The sequence below is a fragment of the Megalops cyprinoides genome, chromosome 1 (genome assembly GCF_013368585.1).
Source record: "Megalops cyprinoides isolate fMegCyp1 chromosome 1, fMegCyp1.pri, whole genome shotgun sequence".
In the NCBI taxonomy this organism is placed as follows: Eukaryota; Metazoa; Chordata; class Actinopteri; order Elopiformes; family Megalopidae; genus Megalops; species Megalops cyprinoides.
Genome location: NC_050583.1, coordinates 30,806,888 through 30,833,883, shown reverse-complemented (window position 1 = coordinate 30,833,883; position 26,996 = coordinate 30,806,888). Strand labels below are relative to the sequence as shown.

The 26,996-nt window shown below is 42.0% G+C and overlaps 1 protein-coding gene across 3 annotated transcripts in view; it reads left to right on the top strand.

The window, feature by feature from the left end:
* Window positions 1-22,063, top strand: part of ttyh3b (tweety family member 3b) — a 68,097-nt gene extending 46,034 nt beyond the window's left edge. The window contains exons 8-14 of one of the 3 annotated variants that reach the window (XM_036534386.1): window positions 2,658-2,713; window positions 4,223-4,315; window positions 5,565-5,657; window positions 9,218-9,354; window positions 12,163-12,336; window positions 13,195-13,270; window positions 18,998-22,063. In XM_036534386.1, the coding sequence (XP_036390279.1) occupies window positions 2,658-2,713; window positions 4,223-4,315; window positions 5,565-5,657; window positions 9,218-9,354; window positions 12,163-12,336; window positions 13,195-13,270; window positions 18,998-19,069 (701 nt within the window). In that variant the 3' untranslated portion in view covers window positions 19,070-22,063. The remainder of the gene's footprint in view (window positions 1-2,657; window positions 2,714-4,222; window positions 4,316-5,564; window positions 5,658-9,217; window positions 9,355-12,162; window positions 12,337-13,194; window positions 13,271-18,997) is intronic. The other 2 variants (XM_036534394.1, XM_036534403.1) reach the window with 2 other exon arrangements.
* Window positions 22,064-26,996: the final 4,933 nt, after the last annotated feature.

Genomic DNA, 26,996 nt, shown 5'->3' with positions numbered 1-26,996 from the left:
CATCTCCACACAGCAGCAAATGAAAGGTCACCTCTTTCATTACATTTATCTCGTTCCTCTCCTTCCTGCCAGTCCAGGCATGCCTCCTGGTGCAAAATGCAGTGTTGCACACAATGGATGGCAGACAGGACAGGTTAAAACATCATTGATCTGAAATGGATGTTATAGGGACCTGTAGCCTCTTTTCCTCCAGCAGGAAAAGCTTGCATATTTATTATAAGTTTGCTTTTGTGACTGTCCAGGAAAGAGTACAAATGATTTTGAACGGCTTATTTTTCAGCCATAAAAGTAATCACCTCGTTGGACTGAGCATGTCTGTCATTGCCCTGCTTGTGCCTCTGCCCCCATACAGCTGCCTCATCATTGGCCTGTTGTAAACGTAATGGGTTTATTTATTTTCCCCCTGCTTCTATCACAGCTTGGGCAGGGCCCCTTGTTTTTATTACAGATGTTTCAAGTCATCTGAATATTACTGCTAATTAGTTCCCATGAGTGCAAAAGATGAGCCCATCATTTCAAGTGTTACGTATTAAGTGCTAATACAAGCTATAAAATTATAGGCTCCAATCTGGCGACTTGTATATGGCCATCCAAGGATATAAATGAATGGGCACTTTATTTCCCTTGTCAGCCACATAATGATGCTGTTTATTGAGTGCACGAGGAATGTACCGCTTAGAGGGAGCATGTGAAAGAGTCCATAACTGAGCCAGACCAGGGAGCTGCTTGTGTTAAATGGGTGTTGTGCTTTTTCTGCTCTGACCTGTGTTTAGGCCATGAGAGGAGGGGAGTTCTGAGTCCTCAGTCCTCGGTGCTGTCATTCAGGGACTGCGCTGTTCACACAGTGCGCAAGCCGAGCGAGCAGCTCGTGCCCGGCCTCTCTGTGTATGCGTGTGTTCAGTGGGCTGCTGCATGTTTCAGCAGCAGGATTCTCAGTCGGGGCGTGTCAGAATGCGAGGCAGGGGTTAGAGACGGCTCTGGCGTGCCAAGGTGCCTGACTGACTAATTAGCTCTGCAGTGTGAACCAGGGCTCTAGGAGAAGCCTGTTTGATATGCGCTGTTTCCCCCCCCCCACGTGCTGTCTTTGAGCCGCTCTCATGAGTATCTCTCAGGATGTCAGCCTCCCCTGAGATGTGTGTTTTCGAATGCCTGTACATGTTGCATGTATGTGGTTAGCGCTCTTACATGTTGTGGTACAATTTAGCGTGGTGGAGCTGCACAGAGATTTGGGAATATTTTGAACAGTAACATGAACTGTAATGGGGGTAGATCGTTTATCTGCTGTCTTGTTTTCTAAGCCACTCAAATCAGACCCTCTTTTTTTATTATTATCTTTTTTACATACGTGCCATCAGTTACTCAGTTTTGAATAAGCAGGCTAATTAGCATCCATTGATTGTGGCCTAATCAGTTCTAATGATAATTATTCACCCTCTGCAGAGGCAGAGAAATTGACAACGGTGTCGTCTGCGATGTCGTCTGTCCCCAGACAACATCGCAGCCCTGTTAACCCAGTATTGGGAGTCCTGTTAAAATCCAGGACTCAGCTTCCCTAAAGCCGCCCTGCGGGGTGGAGCTCTCAGCTGTGGGGTCTGGGAACGGAGCCCTGGCAGATGTTGGAGAGCCCAAGGTTAATGAATTATAAATACCCTCTGTCAGGTCAGCATGGCAGCAGCAAGAGAAGTCACTCTGCCTCAGATAGAAGTGCATTTTCTAAACTGCCTTTAGGAACAGATGCACACTGTCATTTCATGCCACACAGCTGCCCTCTGCTCCCAATCATGACACGCCACTCTCAAAATCTGAAATCTGCCCAAAAATAAGCACATGACGGTCATGGAAAAGACTGTGTTGTCCTTTGTTAATCAGCTTTTAGAGCGACCATCTTGCAATGTCATATTTGTATCTTTTACCCTGGTATTTCTTTACATTTGGTCGTTCTCAGTGTAGATAGACTTAAACAAAGACAGCTCTTTATCTGACTCAAACTGTGTGTTTATGCAAGTCTAGTGACAAACAGTTCGAGTGAAGTGGTAGTGCAACAGAAAGAGCACGAGAATCAGAGATGGAAGGAGAAGTTGAGCGATTCCCTGCCTCTCATTAGAGTTGCTACAGCGAATGCAGCAAGTGAATGCATCATTACTGCAGAAACCTGAGCAGGATGTGTTTCCAAGGTAGCACCTGTCAGGAGAAAGGAGAGCAAGTGGGTTAAGTCTGGTAAACCTCCACAGCTTGGCACAACACCAAACCTTTCTCACAGAGCTCTGCTACCTCTGCCCTTTTGTTGTGCTTGCTGGATACAGTGAGTGAACTGTGGGAGAGCTGAATGAATTGCATAAGAGAATTACAAACAAACTCATGCTGCAGTGTGTGCACCGAACGGCATTGTGGGTAATCTCAGCGTGTGGATGAGACCTTGCGGCAGAGTTGCTGTTATAAAGCATTGTGAAAACAGAATATATAATGGGAAAACACAATATTGTTTAAAACACATCTTTGCCTCATGCTGTCATGATTTTTAACTTTGATTTTTTGACTTTGAGGGAACTTCTGTTAAGCTTCTTCAGTAGCTGCAGTTATTCACAATTCAAGTTCAGGACAAAATTCGCAGTGGAGTAATGCTGATATTCATGTCTTCCGTTGTTTATTCTCCCCAGATATTCTGCAGTACTATCTGAAGTGCAGCATGGGACAAGCAAACCCATTTCAGCAGGTAGGTCGGTCTCTCTCATTAACCCCCTGAGGCATGCGAGCTACAGCCTGTCTCTCTGGCCGTACATGCAGCAAAGTCTACCGAATAATTTTTTTAAATATCTGATTTTTTCCCCCAGTGTGAATAGTTAAAGGGTTAATCCACAGTGCTATTTCGGCTTGTGTTCGCGATTGCCTACACAGCCAGCAATGGCATGTTGAAAGTCAATAGCGCATCAGTGGTGCTCATCTCACCCACTGCGGTAATCATTCCAGTAGAGCTGTAATTGAATTGGATTACTGGGCTGTAGATAAGGTAGCCAAATGGATCAGGGCTAGTAGATGGAAGTCATATGTAACGTATTTATGGTTCATCAAGGAAGCTCCTTTGGTGCTTTTGATTGTGGGGACAATCCTGGTTGCCAGTACCAGCAATGAACTCGTTCTACAGCACTGAGGACATCCAAAATTGGCCATCACACAAAAAATCTTGACAGCTTGCACAGGTGAGCCTATTACACATAGGAGATGTGGAAGGTAAGGCAGAAACAGTTCAAGGGCAGGAGATGATGACAGCCCCAGACTGATGGCTAAAGCAGCTCTCCAGTCCCCAGAGTGGTAAAGAGCAGACGGGATGGGCAACATTCCCAACCTTGTCGTCACACACTATTAGTGTGGGGCTCAGCAAATTGCAAAGCAACGTATCCAGTGCGGTTCTTAAATGATGTTTTGACAGGTGCTGTTGAGTTATCAGTGTATGGTAAGAGGTTAAAAATGGAAGTTCCAGCTAAAATATAATAACACCGTCACTTTCTCATGCAGTCTGCAATAAGATGTTTCCAGGACTATTATCTAAGAAAAGTGTTAACAGTAACAGGTGACAGGAGCTGATTAAATAATTCCGTTCTTAAAGTCGTTTTGTGGCCATATGCCCTGTGGCTCTGTTAACAACAGACAAATATTGAAACTTCCAGCTTTTCAGAAGCTTATATGTAGAAATATTTGAGTGAAGCTGCCCAGATACAACAGAGGGCAAAGTGCGGTTTCCTTTTTCCGAGCGGGCAGTGGCTTGTTTCTGAAATATTAATGCATTTTAAAGACTGTAAAAACCCAGGCTATACCCAGATTTTAATGGACTGTGGACTTTTTCCGTCTGCTTATTTAAGCATGACTGCATGCGGTACGAGCCTAAGTCTGCTTTTACTGTAACATTTTTATACCTTCCTTTAATGAATAATGCAAAGTTTCCCTCCAGGCTACAGAATGCCAGCATGTTAACACTTGAGCAGTGCTAAAAGAGTTGTCTCTGACTATCAGGAGGAGAATGAGAAAACCACTCTAGCATCCACAGTTTAATTACTGAATGTAAGGGCATGTTCTTTGGCTCTGGACTAAGGCCCAGTAATTCCGCTGTGTCCAATGTATTTGGTGATGATGTGGTCTGGAGTTATTCATATCTCTGGGCTTGTGTTGTCGTGAATCCCCCTCTTGCTGTTCCTAGTATGATGGATGCATTGTAAAACTCTTACAGAAGCTGTCAGGCAGTCACAAAGCACTGGTGGAGATGCAGGACGACGTGGCGGAACTACTGCGCTCAGCAACTCGAGAGTATCCTCAGACCAAGGTGTGTGCGCGTGTGTGTGTATGTGAAACAGAGGAAGCAACCTTACCCTGGTGCCTCAGCTGGAAAAGGATATAACAAAGGACTTCTTTCTCTTTACTGTATTTTGTATAACAGGTTTTATTCCAATCCTAGATAAAACGTCTACAAGAAGTCCCCACCCCTTAGTGCGCTGGATTTGCTCAATTTGCATCATAGCAAAAGTGTTGCTGGATGAATAATGCATTTGGACACACATCTCACAAAGTGTCTACATTTAAGACCTACCGCTACAGTGAAATACATGTCTTAATTTTGTATTTAGACATGTTATTTTGCATTTCAAAATACAAAGCCAGCATGATTATTAAATCTATTTAACACCTCAAATATCTGTCATGCCAGTGCAGGTGATATGGAGTCAGTGAAGTTCGGTCTGCCTGCTGTGATGCAGCCAGTCCTATGAGTGTGGAATGGACTGTCAATAGGAAGAGAAACGCCTCCACCTGGAAACCAAAGCACACTGAAACTTCTGCTGCTCTCTGTACATACAGCAGCATTCCTGTCCTATACAGACCATCTATGGGTCTATGCATGGCCTTTTCTTAAAGCGCTGAATAGCATTTTTGTCCCCTGCTGGTCTCTTCAACTGTCCAGGCTGAGGAACAAAAACACTGGCTGACAGAGAGGGACCTAACAGAAAAAGTGTGAGAGACAGACGCCGCCTTCACTGGTACAGGGTCCATTGAGACAGAGTGCTGAGCCTGACAAAACGTTACCCCGTCCCCACAAGAGTGCTGTTCACAACAGCTAGGCCATGAGACTTAGCCCTTTCTTAAAGTGTCTTTTTAAGCTGGTCTGAGCAGGTTTGCAGTCTTGTATTCCAGTAAATGTATTAACAGGAAACTCCCATGTGGCGTTTTTGTTTGTGCCTCTGTCTCTCACTTTGATTGGTTCCTGTTAGACTCCTCTGTTTAGTGCACAGAGATCTATGCAACACAAAGAGGTGACAATAGCACATATAATATAGCCTCTAAAGTGAATAGAAAATGATACTCATTCAGGTGGCAACAATAAGCATGCTGTTTCACTGGAGTGTTTCATCAGAGAGGTTTCATAGCAGAGATAATTGTTCTTATTCGGAACTAGGTACAATTTAGATACAAAACTGAATTCAGACTTTTTTAGGTGTAATTAGACGACTGTCCCAGTTGGAAGGGTGTTGAATGCAGTGGTGGAACCAGTGATCTGAAATGTGTCTCATCTGTCCCAGGGGAATCTGGAGCAGATCCAAGGGGTGCTGAACACCACAGAGATTGGCCTGCACCAGCTCACAGCCCTGGTGGACTGCCGCAGCCTGCACATGGTGAGAGAAGAGGAAAAAAAGGGGGTTTTATCTTCTTGTTCAAAGGTTTTTTTTTTATTTGCTTTGTTTTTCTTATTTTTAGTTTCATATAAGCACAAGAGGAGCTCAAAAAACATCTCTGTCTGCTGTTTCCAATTATTCAGTTTATAGTGCAGTGGCTACTATCACCCTTTGGATTATACAGAGCAGTGGTTTCTCATAACTCCATGAGGGAAGCCTAGGTCATGATGTGCTCCTGGGTCCTCTTTTCCAGGTTCTCTGACTCCATGTCCAGTCAGATGTTGGACTTCTCTGTGGGGAGGGGAGGTATACCTGGGTGTAGGGGAACCCAGCACAAAGACAGAAAGATATAGCACTAGCTATCTGGGGGGGCATGTATACAGCTGCAGTGCATTGTGAGTGTAACTGACAAGGGGTACTTATCACAGGATGGAAGGAGCTGTTGCTTTATTGTACTCATCAGTGTTCTGTGTTTTTTCATACTGACTTACTTGGCAATGAATAATGGTAACATTTTCTGATGGAACATTTAGCTCATTAAAATTCATGTTTTTGTTCATGTCATGTCTATGTTTTAGGGAATTTAATGTCTTTATCATGTCTTATGTTTATTTATAAATGCTGACACATAAACAGGAAGCTGTGAACATGCACACTTACTGCAATCATATTCTGTCATGATTGTTTATGGAACAGGACAACCATTGGAATGAAGCTCACGTGAGACAGACAGACCTTACTTTGAAAACAGTGATACCTTTATCCTAAAATATTGTTTTAAAGCTGCAGAGAAAGAGGTTCTCTGTAATGCTAGCAGGGACACTTGTTCTGCATAAAACAGCATTATTATTGAGTTCTGAAATATAGGGTATAGAAAGCAAATAATCTGGTGTTATTAGAGAAATTTTGTAATCTTGTAAAATGTATTATGATTTTTGTCAGACAGCTTTACAAAATAGGTGGTTTAGTTTGTGGTGTTGTTTTGCTGCAAGACAAGGAGACAATTTTACTGAGAGTGTATGCGCTTGTGAAATAGATGCTGGTCCCTTTTTGAGTGTGTGTGTATGTCTGTTTGTGTGTGTGTGAGTGACTGAGAGAAAGAGTGATCGTTTGGGTGCGTGTGTGCACATGTGTGCACGTGTGTGCGTGTGTGTGCTGTGTGCGTGCACATGTGTGTGTGCGCATATGCGCAGGAGAGAGAGATGGCCTGTGTTTGTGTGCTGTGTGGGCAGATCAGAGTGCTGGCAGCTCCTCTTGTGTGTGTGTGTGTGTGTGTGTGTGTGTGTGTGTGTGTGACTGTGGAGGTGTGAGTGGGGGAGGTAAACATGTTGGTTTCTTTCATGCTTTGCTGGGCGATGTGCCTGTGTGGGGAGAGCTGCGCTCACACTCCTGTGCGCGTCCAGCTGAGCGGACTACACCGCCTGTGCTCTCCATCATCATCAGCAATGACTGTGGCTCCTCAGCCTCTGACCTCAGTGCAGCCATTTGTGGGTCCTGCTCCTGTTATCCACTGAACCCAGCACAGTGTGCGGGGAGAGGTCACACCTTAAACACCAGTCCCTTGAGTGGACAAAAGTTTCGTGTCGGTGTTTGTATTTATATCTGCAAAGGCCTTCAAGTGATGGCTCTTCATTAGTGTACGAGCTCTCTACATTGGTCCATTTCTGTCAGCTACACAGCTTTATTAAGTCGGCAAGGTCCCCTTAGTGCTATTATGGGTGCGTTGAACGAAGCTCTGATGTTAGCATTCAGTCCCACCTCAGTGCTCTTGCCACAGTAGATTGATGCAGTTTGTGTTTGGCCATGTCAAAACCTCTGTTCCTGAGAAGATAAGTGAAGTGACTAAAAGCAAAACCCTGTTTTGTAAAATATTCATTGTCAAATTAGAGGAATTACCTTAGTTAAGCAAAAATATATTTTCTCTATATAACATTGCAGCAGTTGCTAAGACTTGTCTTCAAGACTAACTGTTAATAATTTAGAATAATTGACACCAAGTGCTCAGCAAATTAGGCCTTTACAGTTATCCTTAATGGAGGCAACAAGAGGATTTTCTTTTCAACTGAAGGATTCAGCCAATGTATTCTATTGATTGACAAGTGTCTTCTAATGGATTCATCCATAAGAGTGAAAGCACCTCCATCAGTTGGAAGATTATGCCTTACATTTTTTCATATTCAAAGGTTTTGAATGCAAAGCATTTATTTCCAGCATGAATTACACTTTTAAAATCAGTCTCTTAAGAACTGGAAATGCACAGATCCATGCAAGCAATGTGAAATGTGCATCTTTATGAGGCATGAGTCATGTATTCATGATGTGTGATAGAAGTGACATCATCTAATCAGTCTTCTTCACAATAACGGAACATGGTACCCATCTGAAGCCTTCTGAAGCAATGTAAAGTCAAATCTGGATTGTGACTCCTCCTGCACTCACTTAAAACACTGAATAGCTGCTTTCATTGTTTATACAAGTATGATTCGCCTCTTAAATAATTGCTGTAATTCACATCTCTTTGAAGTGGAGAGGGAAAGCTCTTTGCGCTGTGCCTCGGGTCCCTGAGATGCAGTCCAGCCCAGAGCGGCGGCGTCAGTATTAAATGGTTGTGTTTCCTCAGTGTGCGGGACAGATATGAGACTGCAATGACTCGCTCTGCAGCAGCTACAGAATGACATGTGGCAGTGCCCCCCCCAAGGGGTTTGCTTCCATATTGAGGCATTTTTTTAGCTGTTATAATGACTGTTGTTTGTTATTTTTGATATTGTTATTAATTATTTATTTGGCAGACAATCTCAGCCAAAGTGGGTTACAAGGCAAGATGTATATTGTGCATGCTGTATGCTTGACTGTGTCCCTGCCATTAGCTGTCATAGTACACTGTTGGATATATTTTCAAAGATAACAGATGATTGCAGCACATGCGCGCGCACACACACACACACACACACACGCACGCACACACACACACACGCACGCACACACACGCGCGCACGCGCACGCGCAAATAATACCAGCCCTGGTTTGCATCAGCATTGAAGCATCACTGGCAGTCTGCTGCGAAACGAGTCCCCTGCACCAGCATAATGCAGCAAGAGGACACATGGCACGTGAGGGCCGGGGAGGTGTGCGACAGCACTCGCGTGACAAGCCTCTTAAGCTGCCAGTCAGGGAAACACACTTACAAAGCATGCACGTTTGCTTGTGCTTTTGAAAATTCATTTGAAAAGAAACCATTGCCAATATTTCAGCTTAAGTTCAGGAGGCTAAGGCATTTTGAATCAAGGTCATAGTGTAGTGACTCTTGTGGACAGCTCCTCAGTCTATTGCTTTCATTGTGCCTCAGCAACCTAGTCTTTGGGGGGGGGGGTCTTTATTTAGATAGGAATTGACCCCATCTGTTGGAACAGAGGTGATTCTAAAACTGACCTTCTGAGCCTGAGACTGCCTGGCCTTGGTGGAGGTGGCAGGGTTGCGGCAGCATGCTTGACCGAGACAAGCATCTCTCAGCAGGTGATTGCATAGAGTAACAGAAGTGGTAATTCCTCCCCTTCCCGCAGGACTACGTTCAAGCCGTGACAGGCCTGTGCTACGACGGTGTGGAAGGCCTCATCTACCTGGTCCTGTTCTCCTTCGTCACAGCGCTCATGTTCAGCTCCATTGTGTGCAGTGTGCCCCACACCTGGCAGAGCAAGAGGTAAGAGGCCGCTGCTGCCGCCGCGCTCCATCCGCTGCTCGCCTGGGTGCTTCTCCAGTCTCACGCATCTTTCTGTCTCTTCATTTGGGTTTGAATTTGTTTTGACACATTTGGTTGTTTATCTTTTTCGTTACCCCATTTTTTTTCCCTCTTTCTGTTCCCTTCCTGATTTGGAATGCCCGGTCCACACAAGTTCATGGTAGAGCTCAGTCAGGAACAACAGGGACTGGCTGATGAGACACAGCTGTGGCTGAGAGGTTCAGGAGAAAAGGGAAACCTGGGAAGGTTAGACCTCCTGTTCTTCCCGCTGTGCCTTCATGACGAGGCCCCAAACCACTTATTCACGGGAACAGCCACACTAGGTCGTGAGTGCCTTAGAGGGGCCCTCAACTGGCAGAGACAGGTGTTCACTATTACAGTCTCCTCACCTGTGTCCCTTCATAGTTTAGGAATGCACACCTGATTCAGTGTTCTGACCTCTCACTGTTTTGGTTCATAGTTGAGGTCATTATAGCTCATATATTATCATAATAATTTGGATGGCCTAGTGAATACAGTGTCTCATGAAGTCCAGTGCACATTTTTTTCATTGTTGAGGAGGGATTCCTTATACAGTGATTCAAAATTGTCATCTATCATTGTGAGTCTGAATTTCCAGACAGAAAACCTGTGTTTTTTGTGAACCCTGCTTTGGCTTAGCTACTCTCTCAGAGCTATAGCACATGGATGTTTGTGACACAGGAGTAGCAGCCAGACAAACAACATGGGTTTCACCGCTCTGCTTCTGCGCTTTCTACCACAGCCATCTTCCGCTGAAATGCACAGAGTGGAGCATCTATGACACGCAAGATGTGTAATACTGAAGGCAGAACTACTGCTGCATGGAGAACCAGCCAACTCTCCTCTCAGTAGCAGAAAGAGGAAGATGTTTGTTGTCTCTTGAGCATTAGAGGGAAGCTGTAGTGTGTGTGTGTGTGTGTGTGTGTGTGTGTGTGTGTGTGAGTGTGTGTGTGTGTGTGTGTGTGTGTGTGTGTGTGTGTGTGTGTGTGTGTGTGTGTGTGTGTGTGTGTGTGTGTGTGTGTGTAAATGCTGCCTTTTGTTTGAACTGTCTTTACCTCTCAGAAGCTCCTTGCTCTTAAGCTTCCAGGAAAAGGGACAGTGCCCTCTGCTGGAACATTGCTGTAGTGGCAGGGACACTCCCTTGGTGTTGCTTTAGCTGAATGTTGGTTGCACTGCCCGGTAAATGCTTAGGCAATAACATTGCTGTGTGCATATCTGTGGTGATTTACTGGGAGCTGTTGACATTTTAACATTGGATGCATCACATAAGTCAGACATTGTGATCTGATTCTGCAAAAGATGAAAGATTTCCCCCAAAAAAATAATTTTTCAAACCAAAAAAGTTGAGGTCATGGATGGATGTTTTTGGCCTCTTAAATGATTCTGAACAACTGAAGCTGGTCTCCTTCTCCTTCATATAGCCACTAGTATGATAAATTGTTCATTGAATGTACTTATTCATAAGACACAGCTGCTGTCTCCAGTGTATAATTTCCTACCATTTGTCCTCTAATTGTTTGAGGTTTTGAAATGAATAGGAGCAATTAAAGACACTTACATAGTTTGTAGCTCAATAGTCAATCCCCCATTGCTCATCCTATTCAGGCAGCAGAGAGCTGAAAGATTGATTCCTGGAGGAGAAGAAGGGATAAAATAGGCTAATTTTATTGTTGCCTTTTGTATTTTTTCCTCAATGTCATCTTAGCTTGTAGTTGCCCTCTGTTGTCATTGTAATAACTTTTAGTGTGTTATGCTTGGTAAGAGGTACTGTCGCAGTATGATACATTTTTTTCAAGGTTAAATAATCTTGGAAACAGTATAGTAACTCTTACCGACTATGGAGTTTTATCCATGAAATACTAGTAAGCAATTCACTTACACAAACTAACGAATAATTAGACAGACGGTTTAAGATGATATTGGGAAATTGAGATGATGAAGTGTGTTTTATATGGTAGTGCAAAGATCCAAAAACTACAGAAGCAATTGGGAAGGTATAGCTGTTGGGCAAAAGTGATTGCCAGTAAGATTCACAGGTTAAGAACTAACAGATCTCTCTCTTGGTCAGTGGATACATTGCCCAGCATATAGTGGCAGATGGACACTAGACATCCTGGTCTTCAAGGAGCTGTGATATATGGGTATATGTAACATGTAGATGGGGACAAACTCGATTGTATGCACCAAATGGCCTCCAAATCTACTCTCATCCTAAGACATTTTTTCTTCTTTTTTTGTACATTTCTGATCATTTGACCATTTTATGTTGGAGTGGAAAATGGCTACAAAGCCATTTTTCCTAAACAGATTTTTAACATTTTTAGAATCGTTTACTTTTGATTTTTCACAGTGCCCCTTTCCCTAGACCATTCAGAGATCAACACGTGAACCGAAACAAGATCTTAGAATCAACACTTGAAAATCACTTCTTCAGCTTGCTTGTTGAAATAAATCAGTTCTATCTGGCCCAAGCTATAAGCTTTGCTTCTTGCCATTAGATGTCGAGCCAAAACTTGCCCAAGCTTGGAAATAAAATCACAATGCATGTTTTTCCTGTGTAGCCTGTATATGATGGTAAAATGTAAGGAGGAATCCTACCCCAAGAAGACCTGGCGTTCCCTGTGCTCAAGTGGGCAATTCGGGCCACGCCGACCTCTGTGCATGATGTGATATTGTCATGTGGAAAGCAGGGGAGGAGGAGCCCCCTGCTGGCTGTGTTTCACTCTGCTGTTTTCTTGGTCCTTGAAGGAATGAGGAGGATGGAGAGGAGGAGTCCATGGCTCATGGCAACCGGCAGACTCACGATAACCTGTACCGCGTTCACATGCCTAGTCTGTACAGTTGTGGAAGCAGCTATGGTAGTGAGGCCAGCATCCCCGCGGCCGCACACACCGTCAGCAATGCACCCGTCACAGAGTACATGTGAGTCAGCCACACGGAGCCTGCTTTTCTCTGCTACCTCTCTGAGCACACTCTGCATGACTGCAGACAGACATTGCATCTAGCTCTGCAGTGCTACGCGTAAACTCCAGTGATGACACAGACACATTTCGTTAAAGTGACTATGTTGTGGCTTGTCACAGATATTTGCTGTGTAATCCATTGGCAAAGACAGATCTGAAACAGAGTTTAGAATGACATTACAAACTCCTAAACATCCAGAAGCAAAATAGTCACTTTAAACATTTTTGAAATGTACCTACACTGGATATATTTACAGCTTTAAATGATAATGCTGAGTGCATGTTTTTGAATGTAATTTTATTTCTAGGGCACAGCCCCACACTGTAACCTTTTGAAATGTTTACACTATATCACTCACAACATCTGCATGGATACCTTAAGGCTCAGTTGTTAAATCAAGCCATCCATTTAGCCAGAGAAGAGAAGGGCAATGACAATAATTGATGCCAACATGTGAGAGAGACATTTACCCATCAGCCCCGAAATGTGGAAGTGTACTTCAGACATACCTCTCTATTGGCGACAGCTACATATAATGTGCAGTAGACTTTGAATGAGTGAGCTAAGATGTGGGACACAGCATGCGGGAACCACAGAGAGGTGATAGTCTGTGCTGCAGCCTAAAAGTAACGGTGCCTCATCACTCTTCAGCTGAGGCTGAGTGGCACACCGAGGGCGCTGTGCTCCGCCGCAGGGCAGGGACTCTCGTCTGCCCAGTCATGGCATTGGCGTGTGGGCGGTTGGGTGGCCGCGTGCCACAGCAGCCCATCGCCGGACTGGTGTAACGGAGTCTCTCGTTTCTATATTGTGACACAGGAGCCAGAATGCAAACTTTCAGAACCCCCGGTGTGAGAACACCCCACTGATTGGCAGGGAGTCCCCTCCACCCTCTGTAAGTCTGCACTCTTTGTTCGATTTGATTCCAGAGTGTCATTTTGGCAGCCTTGATTCAAGAGACAAAAGAAATCCTCATATTTTTTTGCAAAATCTTTTTTTTTTTTTTTTTACATTCCCCTCTTTACCAGATCTCTGTACATGCATACGCACACACACACATGCACACACACACAGATGTTTAAAAGGCAAGAAGACTGTTTCAAAGAAGACATATCTGTAGAAATCCCCTTTTTTAATTCTGATGAAGCATTTGTTGCTTTTTTCTCTGCATATTGGTCTGGCATAGTTTGGAGATCCAAATCTATCCACCTTTACCTTTTTGACATGTATTTTCTAAGTGTAACCTAGCAATGCCCTATGACAGCCTTTTAGGGAATAATGGCTGAAATATGCTCTTTCAGTGGTTATCACACTCTTCTCTTTGTAAGGAAGCTTGAATTCCATCAGCCTGTGCATAAGGGCATTCCAGATGCCACAAACGACTGAAGTGTGACACTGCCAGGGAAGGCAAATTCATGCTCTGTGCAGGGATGAACATCCTAATGCTGTGCTGTTTATGACATTCTTTTGGAATGGTTTTATTTTTGAAGGAACATGCTGTGTGACAGTTCCTACCAATTTACAATTTTCTCTGGTCGAAGAAATCATCAGGAAAAATTCACTAGATGGCATTATATACCCGGCAGGCCTTAAAATGTTCCCTGGCACATCGCAACCTCAACTTCACCCTTCCTAAAAATTGTAGACCTTTCGTCTGCCAACCACCTAACCCCTGCTTCTCCTAGCCCTGTGGCCTCTCTTGGACGCTTGGCTTTTCGCGCTCTCCCTTCAGTTGCTGACTTGCACCGTGTCTTTCTACCATGTCACACATGGAGGCTCCACTGTGTATTTTCTCTATTTTTGTTGTTTTCTTTTCTGCAAACCCATACAGTTGTATTTGACTGCCATGGACTGTAACAGCCACCACAGCTGGCTGTCAAAGCCCTCGGACAGTGCAAGAACATATTGGTAACAGCGTCTGCTATTCTAACAGGTACTGAAAACTGAAAACCCCCTACACCCCCCTCCCCTCCCTTCCACCTTCAGAGTGTACACAACTCCCTTTCCCTTATGCCTAGTTGGAGTATCGTGCCCCAGCCCCAATCTTTTGCTAGAATCACACCTCTCACCCAGCGTTGGTGTCCTCTCACCTTTGGGCAGCATGTGTTCTCCTTTCTATAGCGTTTTGGCTGCAGGGTATGCGCTCCTGTTCATTTGATCTCTCTCTACCTCTCTCTCTCTCGCTCTCGCTCTCTCTCTTTCTTTCTATCACTCCTCCTTTTTCCTTTGCGGACTTAACTTGATGCCGTTATCTTGAGGCATTGGAATCCAGCTGTTGCGTATTATTTGTATTATTTTACTGCGGTGAAGGTCATTATACATACATTTTATTTTTTATAGGAGAAAATGAGTTTGAAGGGTTAAATCACTGAGCATTCCTAATTTCCTTTTGTAGGTATTGGTATGGAAAACTGCTTTATTTTTTCTAATTTCTAAGAACACAAAGTTTGAAATCCTCTTGTGGTTCATCATGCTATTTTACCCCCAAAGAAATCCCAAAACCCATAACTCCACTTCTCGTAGTCATTGTACAGATTACATTTGCAGATCATGTCTCGTTGCTCTGACTGGAGAACTAGTGTTCCAACAGACCTACCATGCAAATTTTGAAAGTGGGGAGTTGTAGTGTTACCATTGCAAGATGTAACTGTTACTTCTATGAGTATTGGCAAGCTTCCTGTTTCTTTGCTATTTCACAAAATCACCTTTTATTGCCAGTTTTACCGCTCTGCTCAGCTATTTCTTTCCACTTACAGCTTTTGTATTGTTGGTCTCTGTGGATGGGTCAAATAAACACTTGTGTCCTTCCCATAGCACGGAAGCTTCTCACCTTTCACCTTCCCAATATGTGTTTTTTGCCCCAGTGCCCACATCCTGCTGCCAATTTGTCTTTCTTCCTCCACAGTTCTCTCACTGCCTCCTTGTTTTAGTTCTAAGGAAAGTGGCTACTGGTTGCTGACACATGTTGAACAGTCATTTTTCAGGCACTGTTGAAATTCTTCCTCATGTACTTGTTCACAACTTGTGAAATCTGATAGACCAACATATTCTGACTTGCCAACATGTTCTTGACAGGCATCTTAATTTGTAAGCACTCAACACACTACAAGATCTATTCCATTAAGACAATGATTGCATACTATTAGTTTCAATAAAAGTAGCAAATTGTATCTCTTCTGGACTTTTCTCAGGGCTAAGCCCATCCGTGTTCTTTAGAGCTTTAGAGCCCTAAACACAGCCTACATGGCGGTTTTTGTCTTACCATGTTGTATTTGTACTCACTGGCAGAGCAAATTTACAGTGCTTTCAAGAAATTGGAGAGGGACACAAAGAGCATTAGGAGAGAGATTCTCAATTTTTACTTTTTAAGAAACATCAACACACTTTAAGTAAACAGTAGATGGTTTCCTGTCCATGAATGACAATCTCTATTTCTGAATTTGTGGTGCATTTCTACCTCTGTTTTTCTGCTTGGCATACACATTTACCCCTTTTTCCTCTCCAGTAACAAATATCCCCTTTCCTTTTTGATGAGAGTATCCCTGGACATTGGGCAGGGCAGTTTAATCCAGTCTGTTTTCTTAAGGGAGAGGGGAAGTAGGTCGGGCGCACTAATCCTCCATTCGTTCTATTCTGAAATTCCAGTTATCTTCATAAAACACACTGCTGTGGATCTGGACTAAATCTGCGGTTTTATCAGGCGATAAACTGGATATCACAGCCTATGACCTCAAGCAGACATATCCCAGTTGGCCATTATTTAACCCTTCACTCTACTAGGCATTCTGAATCCTGCTGCACAAACTCTGTGTGCTTTTGGCTTCCTTTCATTTGTTTACATCATAATGCAGAGAGAACATGGTTCTGGCACCATTTTTGAATTTCTGACTAGGCCGGATAAACAAGGTTTCTGAGATAAACATTTTATGTGTTTGTTCAAGATATATTTAGATTGCAGAATATGCTTAATCTGCTACCAAAATAATCCAGAAATAATAAAAACAAAGGACATTTTTTAGCATCTGCTGTGATCATGCGGTTATTAGAGAGCTGTCTAGGTTGTGTGTTTACACAACAAAATGTCGTCATCTTAAAATATGACTTGTTAACTAAAATATTTTATCAACTTGGTTGTGTAATGTTAGACAGTACTGAAACTTTGCCATGTTTTGCATATGCCAAGACTGTTTACCTTGCGAGTGAATGTTAATTCACATTGACAGCGCATAAAAAAACCAGCCGTCTTGTTGAAGACCTAAAATGAAATGAGACAAAGGAATGGAATGTCTTGCTGGATAATTGCTCAGTTTATTTTCTTAACATCAGCAGTATTTAATGAAATAATAGATCATACATTTTACCTTAAGTACAGCTAAGATGTTTCATTTCTTCGAAATTATTTCCAGCTAAAAGATGACTAATAAATGTATCTGAATTATTAAATGTAATCTCAAATTACCTTCTTTAGCTATAACACATTTGACTTATTAGTGATGAATATTTTTTTCAGTTTTTTAATACATAGAGCCTTGTATATAAATATTAAGGATGTCCCAATATGTGGTGCTGTGGATAACACTGTATTCATGATAGCTAGTTAGCTACCACTTGTAAGCTCATGAAATAATTGCCCCTCAGGCTGAAACTCTGTAAAACATATTGCACCATTTTGGGGTACACAGTGTCAGAAATTCCCCCATATATAATTGCTTTGCACTGTTAATGGGGAATTTCACCCAAAAAAGAACAATTTTTCCATGTCACACAACATGCTATGTGCTTGACCATGGGTATAAGAATCCTGTGCCCCTGAATCTTTATTCTGTCCCAGCAGGGGCAAGGCAAGAACAGATTAATTTCACCTTAAAATGATTCTGTGAGGGAAATGTCCTCTTGGGCAAATTGTACATGCATCTACTAAGGGATCACTCTACAAAACCAGACAGACCCTAAATTACCATTCAGAAAAATGTCAAGTTCATTTAACCCAGACTGCCACAGAGATGCCCCTGTAATATATTGACACTTTTGGGGATGCATTGCTGAGAGGTCATTGAATTTACTTTGATTTGATGAAAGAAGGAATGTATAGTAGCTACTTTAAAGGGACAGAACAACATATCAAATTATGATTTTTAGCTAGAGTGCTTGGTTATGGGCAACATTTTCTCCTGTCTCGCAGTGTAATTGTTGGGTTCTAACATGTTTTATATGGTCATGGAATTTGTATGTCTCTTTTTTTTCTACAATGTGCCCAAAAAGCTGTATACAATGTCTGTATACAGTTACAAAGTCTTTGAGGTTAGTTTACCAGGCCTTCAAATAGCTAAAATTAACATGATGAAGAAAAGAATGAACATTGGTCCTTAGTAGGCAGACATGTGGTAACTATTGAGAAACATCCAAATCAGGTTAAAGGACCAACTCATTTAGTGGCGGTTAAGGGCTTTTTATCAGTGGTACAATGAAGTACACTGATGAGTCAGATCCCAGCCCTCTCTGTCTCCCCTGGTAAAGACTCGGTCATTTCTGTGACCTCTTGTGGTACAAGAAAATGGTTGTTGTGTTTGTCTGGGAGATGTTTTTCTCTGTGGTACACTGTAAAAAAAAGAAGATGTTCATACAGATGGCATATTTTCTTTTGTGTTTGTCAGAGAACTCTTTGCTCTACCAGATAATGTACGCTTATCCATTTGTCTCTGTCACATGTGTGACTTTCAGTAAACTGCAACAGAAGTCCTCATCTACATCTGTTTTGCTAACGACATGCTACATCAGAATTAAATTGACCTTTCTGATCACTGTCAAAGGAATCTTGCCACTGCAACAACTTTAGATACTATTTTTTCTGTTCTATATCCAAATGTGTGAAATTACATTGACTCTCTCTGGTTGATTTCTCTGTTTCTCATATCAGGCTGTCCAAATGACTCTGAGTGTTATATCTGTGTTTGTGTCCATCTGTGACCTGTGGAGTTTGCACATCCTTTGCCAGCCCCTCAACCAAATCTATTCTTTTTGATGTCTTTATTAATGACTGTTCACTTGAAAGCATAATGCTGTACCTTAATGCTTGAAGAATGTGCAGTAAACTGACCTTTTTTATTTAAAACACAGAACCCTGCATGCTGACAACTGTTTGAATATACTTTATGCATCACTGATTTTGCCTATTTTTTCTGCACTTGTATGACGTTGTTCTCTCACTTAAATTAATTAGAACCAAAATAATATGATTCTTCTCTTCTGATATCAGTTTATTCAGTAAATGCCAAACCTAAACTTTGAAAAAGTATTTTATACAATATATTTATCTCAAAGTATCCTCTAATTGATGTGAGAAATTATGTTTTTTAAAAATTCAAGGTAATTTTTTCAAGGTTGTGCTATATTGGTTGTAGTATGTATTCAACTTTGTATTTACTTGGCCTTTGAATATAAATGTCACAGAACCAAAAGAATGCAGAAATTATTTGAATTGTCCCATCTTATCTGGCCCTTCTCTGGCTGTGAATATAATATGGGACAGCCTTTCTAAAGCTCCTTTGGAGCGGGCAGTATTGATGGTGTACACCCATTTCTGTTCTTTTTTTTTTTTTTGTCTCTCTCTCACCCTCTACAGTACACCTCGAGCATGAGGGCCAAATACCTTGCCACCAACCGGCCCGAGCCCAACAACTCAGCTGTACAATAAAGGCCGTTGGCTCATACTCACCTCCAGAGACCAGTATGGAACCCTCCAGAGTCCGGGATCTCTCTTCAAATGCACCCTCTGTCTCCACTCACCCCAACCGCCAATCATAGACATGCTCATCCGACAAATCAGAGCTTCTGCCGTTCTCTGTGCTTTAAACCAAAACTCTCAGCAAATGCAAGTCTTTAAAATGTTTTAATCATAGCCATGTCCTTCACTTCAAAAAAGAAGAAAAAGATGAAAGATGCTTTTATTATGCATTGTAAATATTGTAATTCCCTGCTCCTGAAACCCGCTGTGGTGCTCTGAAAGAAAGGGAATCCAGAAGACTTGCTGTATTGCAAGGTTCAGTTTTCTCCACCAGAGGGCAACCACATGGTTACCTAGAAGACTCCTTGGAAAACATGTTTCTACTCTTGCATTCTGGCTCCAAAAGTCTGATGACTAACAAGATGCTAGGAAGAACATGTGGAAAAAGGGGACAATGACCTCTGCTGGATTTTTAATTTTTTTTATGAGTTTCACATACCCTCTTTATGTTTACTCCAGACAACCACTTTAACATTTTGTTTTTTTTTTTTTGCTTTGTTTTTTGTAAGAACCATACCACTATGTTTACCACTACCAGCTATTGCAGTGATTTCACTCGGTTTTATATGGCCTGGAAATGTATGACTTTAATGTATACAGGGAAGATCCACATATTTGACTGTCTGTCTTATCATTTCCTTTGCAAGGTGCAGAATATGACTATCTTTGAAGACACTCAGTTGTGTAGATTCAGACACAAAGTGACATTGCCGTTTAGCAGTGACCTGGAATTCAGCACTGCTAAAGCTGGAATGCTGAGGTCTATAAAACCCACTGTTGTTTTCAAGTTTATAGAAGAGATAATACACACGTGGCAATGTGCTTTGTGTCTTTTCATGAATGAATTCTTTCCTGATATTCTGACAGAGGTGAGGAAACCGAATGTCTTGAAACACTGTAAATTCTGGTCAAGGCTGGAAGTCTTCTTGCATTTACCTTGTTGTCCAAACATACACACATCAGAGATGCCATGTAGTCATTTTGAGCCTAAGCTAGCTCTGTAGTGGCAGTATTGAAATGACTGTTGTTATGGAAATGTCATAATGTGTTTTTCATCACTCCAGCAGTACATCACACAGGATTCTATCTACTCACTCAAATGCCAATATGAAGGAACAGTATTCAGCACTTGGTGTTGTGTCCTTTCAAGGCGACTTGAACCATGGTTCCAGCAGGATTAAGAGGTTTTGTTTATAATTTACAGCATCTCTGCCAGAGAGTTGACTCAAACAAAGCATTCCTTTGTCTTGGCGACACTGCCACTCAACCGATGGATGAAAACAATGTTGTGTTTTTTTTTTTTTTGTCCACGTCTTTCAAATCACCTTTGACATGCTGCCACATTGGCATGATGTTCCCTTTACCATTTGTTTCATATTTGATTCAGCAGGGTAGCCTGTAACACCTGGGACCAGTGGCCTGTTGCATTCATGTTGTGTCTCTCTGGCTGAGTCTCTCCGTGGGGTTTTGCCATCGAAGTTTACTGCCGCTATGTCAGAGAAAATGTTGTGATAATGTGTTATTTGACTACACTTGAATTGTGAGCACTTGTGTGCATGTTTAAATGTGAACTGGACACAGAATGCTGTGGATCCTGCCCCTTGGGTAAGGTTCCAATCACCATTTTGAGCTGGATGAGGAAGGCACACTGACCAGTGCCAAATACAGTAACAGGAGAGTGGAAGGAGTCATCTGACTTTCTCCTCTTACTGCTCAAGTTGAGAAAGGGAGGCAGTTCAAATGGAATTTACAAAAGAGAAAAAAATTGTTGTATATTCTTTTGAAAATCCACAAGGAATTGATGCATTGGTGCTCCTTATGTGATAATGTGACTAACAGAACTAACCACAGTAGTTGTCGATTTTTGCTTATGTTTTTTGCCATAAAATTTTTTTGTTAAAAAAAAAAAAAAAAAATCCCCTGTAAAGCACAAGCATTTTTGTTCCGACAGCCTTTGGACTGGTTCTAAATCGGAACTACATCATGGAGAAAAAGAAAAAAAGAAGAAAAAAGCACACTTGCAACAAGGAGTGTGCCGTGTGGAACTGCTCAGCATCAGTTCTCACATATCAAAGTTTCTTTCAACCTGTAAGATATCTTTGCTGTGAAGTTCTTCAGTCTACCAGTTTTCTAGTGCTAGTGGTAGTCTTCCTGTGCGTACAGTACAGTTGTTGGTGTGTTTGCTTGCCAGTGGAAATGGGCTCAGTCTTCTGGTTTCCTGGCAGCTCCCCAGCACCTTTGCTCCTAGCACAGATTCTGCTGGGCCCCCGCACACTCGCTCACTCACTCACCCTCTCACTTCTCTCCCAGTCTTCTGCTCTGTACAATGATGACGCACACAGAGGTGCCGTAGCGGCATTTCTATCTTGCATAAAAATGCAGGAGAGTATGATTTCATTCCACCTGACTGCATATGTCTGAGGAACAAAGGTCTGTGGTGTGTGGCATTTGGAGTGAAATATTCCCTCTGCTGTCACATATTATTACACATACAAGGAACAGCAGCTCTGATCTCACACAAGCAGAATAGGATTGTTTTCTCTGTGCTAAATGCACTGAGACCTCTTGATTTAATGTGATTAGTTTTAAATTTGAAGTGGAAATTTGAATGCAAAGTGGAATCAACCCTCGAGAAGTTAAATAAAGGGAAATTCTCTCGAGGCTGGGGTTGGTGGGTCTTAGCATTAAATCATCTTTTGTTATCTTTAAGCAAAGTGTTTTTACATTGCATAAAGGACATTTCAGCAAACTGGGCCAGTCACCAACAATACAGCTCCACTCTAGTCTTTCCTTTACCTCTCTGTTAAATACCACTGGTTGTTTTGTTCTCATTCACTTTTGCCTTTTTAAAAATGATCATTACTGGGAGGCCTGAACAACCAAAAGACCTATGTGAGAATTGAGCCCTGCTTTTCTAAAAAAAAAAAAAAAAAAAAATCTACTCTGTATTTTTATTTCCTGTGAGAGAGAGCATTTCCTGTTATAGTGAGACAATCTTGCCGTTTTAAGTAGTAAGTTGCTCTTTATTAATCATTGCTAGAACAATGTATCTACAACGTAATATGTTTGCACGAAGAAAAATCTGGTAAAATGCAAAATGCCTTTGTAAACGTTTTTAAACTGTTGCATTTTCATATCATGCATAATTTTTCTTCTTTTGAAACTCTTTAATTTCCCATAGCATATTTTAGAGTTTATTAACAAAAAAAATGTATTTCTTTATTAGTTGTGAATGAATACGTTTGGTCTTTTGTTCTGGTTTGATAAAAAAAAACATTACTGTAGATTTTGTTTTATGTTTGTTTTTTATTTTGCAATTACTACAATATTGTACATGTAAAACCTGTGGTTTCATTGAGCTTGGATTCAATGTTTTAAAATGGAATTAAAGTTACCTTAACAGACCGGTACTGACTTTTGAATGTTAATGAGCAAACGTGCCCTCTCCGGTCAGGTTTGGTGTTTGTACGTGTGAATCTTGGTCATATTCACACTCATGAAGCAGGTATATTGCTTTTTGTGTGTTTTCTGTGGTTTTAAAAGTTAATATAATATTTTATATATATATATATATATATATATATATATATAACATAAATATTCATGACAATTTTGAACAACCTTGCATTTAACAACAACAACCTTGCAACCATGCATCACATTTAAGACCAGAGTAAATTTAAAAAATACAAAGAGTTATGTTCATAGGTACTTGTCAACCAGTCAAATGATTTTTGCTGCTATAGACAGCAAAAACAGATCATATTGTAAAAAGATGCTTTCAACTTGTTCCTACCTCAGCCACAGATCATCATGTCCTCATTGTCTTAATGCAGTGTTTCTCAATCCTACTCCTGGAGGCCCACTGTCCTGCATACCTTCTATCTATCCTTGCTCCAAACACACCTGATTGAAATCAGTGTGATTAACATGCTCTCATCAGGTGTGTTCTGCTAATCAAAAGTGCCACTGATGAATTCAGTCAGGTGGGTAGAGCAGGGAAAGATGGGAGCCCTGAGGAGCAGGATTGAGAATCAGTGTCTTAATGCATATACACACCTGTTGTCGGACAGACTTCCATTGACATTGCTGCAGGGAGACAGTAGATGGCACTATTACTACAGCAAGGTTCACTTCCTCTTTAAATTTTGAGATGAAATGTTCTTCAGCTCTCTTCTGATTTTATCTCTGGCCAGCTATTGTCATCATGATGTCATCAGTACTTTTAGTCCTTTTCATAGATTATTGATGTTGAAACATAGACCTGGCAAGCCAGATATTCTGTCTATCCTCGTTAATGTTGAATATGGTGAAAGGGTCATTATTCTTATATATATATATATATATATATATATATATATATATATATATACACACTATATGGGCAAAAGTATTCAGACACCTGACCATTACACCAACAGGGACTGTAATGACATTGTTCAAATACATATACTTTAATATGGAGTTGGTCCCCCTTTTGCAGCTATAACAGCTTCCACTCTTCTTGGAAGGATTTCCACAAGATTTTGTAGTGTTTCTGTGGGAATTTGTGCCCATTCATTCTGTAGAGCATTTATGAGGTCAGGCACTGATGTTAGACGAGAAGGCCTGGCTTGCGATCTCCTTTCCAGTTCATCCCAAAGGTGCTCAATGGGGTTGAGGTCAGGGCTCTGTGTGGCCCAGTCAAGTTCTTCCAGACCGAACTCATCAAACCATGTCTTTATAGTCCTTGCTTTGTGCACTGGGGCACAGTCATGTTGGAATAGAAAAGGGCCTTCCCCAAACTGTTGCCACAAAGTTGGAAGCGTAGCATTGTCCAAAATGTCTTGGTATGCCGAAGCATTAAGATTGCCCTTCACACACACACACACACACACACACACACACACACACACACACACATCAACCACCAAGCAACAACTGCAAAATGGACCATTTCTCAGATTCAATTTAGATTTGAAAAATGTGTTTCAGGATACTGTCTCTGGACAATTAGCTGTGATATAATGCTTAGCTATCCATTTTTAGATTAAGCTCCCCTCTTTAATTGGTTTTAGAAACAAATGACAGTACATTAAGTACATTGTTATTCAGAGCATAAACATTCCCTTAAAAGAAAGTGTGAGGGTGGGGTGGCCATTGGAAGACATTTTCTGTATTGTTGCATTCCAGATCTAGAGCCAGCGTCTGTGCACTTGCATTTTTCACACTTTTTACAATGCTTGCACGGGTATACACGATTGTTTCTGAAGTGTGCAGGAAGTGTGATAGCCAGTAATGCGTTGAGCAATCAATGATTTTCCTGAGACCTTTGAATAGACCGCAGTCTGATATAATCCATTAGGTCTTTGTTACATGTGCTGACAACTCCTTACAAAGCTTATTCTCATGAACAAAGTGTTGAGTGTTCCCAAACAGAAAAAAATATGGAGAAGAATGTATCTCCCCATGGGGTATTTTTCTGTAGTGTCAACAAGTACTGATGACATTTTAAACAAGAGCAAGAACAGACACTGTTCAGGGGTGTGACTACTTTGGCAGTGACTTTGCCATCTTGCGGTAAGATGAAGGTACTCTTTGTTACTTGGGGAGCCATTCTTTGAAATAGTTTGAAATAGTCATACAAACTTTTTTGGATGAGACTTTTAAATGCATGTTCCCATGGCCAATTCTTCCACACTGTCTTTGTGACTCCTTCCAAGAAGGAGACTGAAAATTATTATTATTATTATTATAAGATGTAATGCAAACCTGTTAGATCTGATATAGTGCAGCTCTTTGGTGCCTTCCATGCACAGCTTTTTTCATGAATACATTAAATGAACAATTAGATTGTCTCAGACTACCACCAGGGAGTGAGTCTGATTGTCACTCCCATGAAGACACAGCAAACCCAACTCTGCATTTTAATCAGTCGTGTGCTTTCTTCTGTTGTAAAAGAGTGACTGATGGTGTGACACTCTGCACCTTCCATGGCTCAATGTGCTGGCTGGGACTCCTGTGAGAAATGGGGGGGTTGTGCATGTGACCACACTGGAGTGACCGCGGGAGGTCAGGGCACAGCCGTCGGCCGCGGTCGTAGACAGGACAGACTGGCTCAGGCTCACGCCTCCTGGAGCAGAGCCATCGTCTTTCTGTCCATGTCCAGGCAGCTGTGGCGGGGGCAGGGGCGGAGCCGTGTGTCCAGTATGAAGGCACGTCAGTCCCCAACAATGCCTCACTCACATGGAATATGCTGGTGTCCCGGTGATAACTTAAGTGCAGGAGTGGTGTGGCCGTGGAGTGTGCCCTCACAGAAACACAGCCGCCTGCTTTGGCGCCTCTCGATTATTTAGATCTCGGAAGCCGCTGTTCATGTGCTCCTCTCATCTGAGTGAGTTTGCAGGGAGTTCAGAGCGACATACCCAATGGGAGAAGAGGGATCCCCTCCCCCCTCTTGCCTCACTCTGGCTGCAGGCTTGACACTTAGGGTATCAGTTTGTTGTTTTATGAAGATGTGGGGGGATTTTTGGACCAAATGAAAAAGAGGAGGTATTGAGTTCAAATATCTATTCGAATAACAGTTTGGCTAAGACATAAAGGAATGATGAGGACGTTGCTTATTTATAGAAAGACTTGTATTCTTTTCAGTAGAAAAAAGGAAGCAGTGAGATATTTCAAATGCAACAGAGATTTATTTTGTGGAGAAAAGAGGGGCCCTAATGAAATTTCACACAGCCTTATTTTTCAGGAAGTGGAATCACTCCCGATTGTTAGACCGAAGGAATGCGTTGCTAATGCATTGAAGTGGAATGCTGAATGGCAGGGTGAGATGCGCCCGAGCCCCCAGGACCTTTCTGCAGAAACGCTGTGTAGCAGGACGGGCGTGCTGCCAGGCGGTGGGCAGCCGAGTGAGGGGCGGGGGTTTCCTCTTCTCTCCTTTCTTCTGGTGTGTGTGTGCTGCTGGCCTGTGTTCTGGGGTTCAAAGTTCACTTCCACACACTACTCTCAAGAAGCACAACAATGTGCTTCCAAACTTTACACCCTGCTTTACACTGTATTGTAGTAAAAGGAAGGAAATTTTGACCTGTGGCACACGTGGTCTGTTCAAACACACAAGACTCTACACGAATATGTGTTTTTTTCCTATGAAGCTAATGGTTGTTTACTTGTCAGCCATTATCCCTGAATAATCTTTGTAAAACAAACACAATAAGTCATAAATGATTGACTCCTTAAGCATCTTGAGAATGTTCCCCCATATTCATCTAAATGGGGCTGAGCCTTGTTTGGCAAATTACTCTCTGTTGTCCACTTCACCGCAGTTTGCTCTAGCTGTGGGGTCAGCCCTCAGAATAGCAATCTGTGATTTTCAGGCCTTTCCACTGATTTGCTGTCTATCCTTACAGTGTGTGCACATGGAAAGTGCGATGGCTGGGGAATCAGTGTTTGAAAATAAAACACATAAAATTCTGTAGCCCTGGGATGTTAAAAAATCATGGCTGCACAGGAATTTTTTCATTAGAGTTTAGGGACCAACAAAACTGGAAATGCATGATGTAAAAAAAAAAAGCTAATAAATTATGTGTCTCAATCTGTAGCATTCAAGGAAGCAATGTTTTGTCCATTCCTAACATGTAAATAAACTGTAAAATGGAATTTCTATACTTTTGGCTCTGAGAGTAATATATTTTTAAAATTTTTAAGAATGACCATTTCCTATGGGTCTGTTATGGGTCCACCCCCCTTCTGACCAGATGTAAATGCGGAGAAAGAGGGGTTAATGGTTGATCAGGTCATCTTAGTTCCCTGCCGCTGCGGTTGGCAGCTGCCAGACTGATTGTGTTGGTGGGGTCTC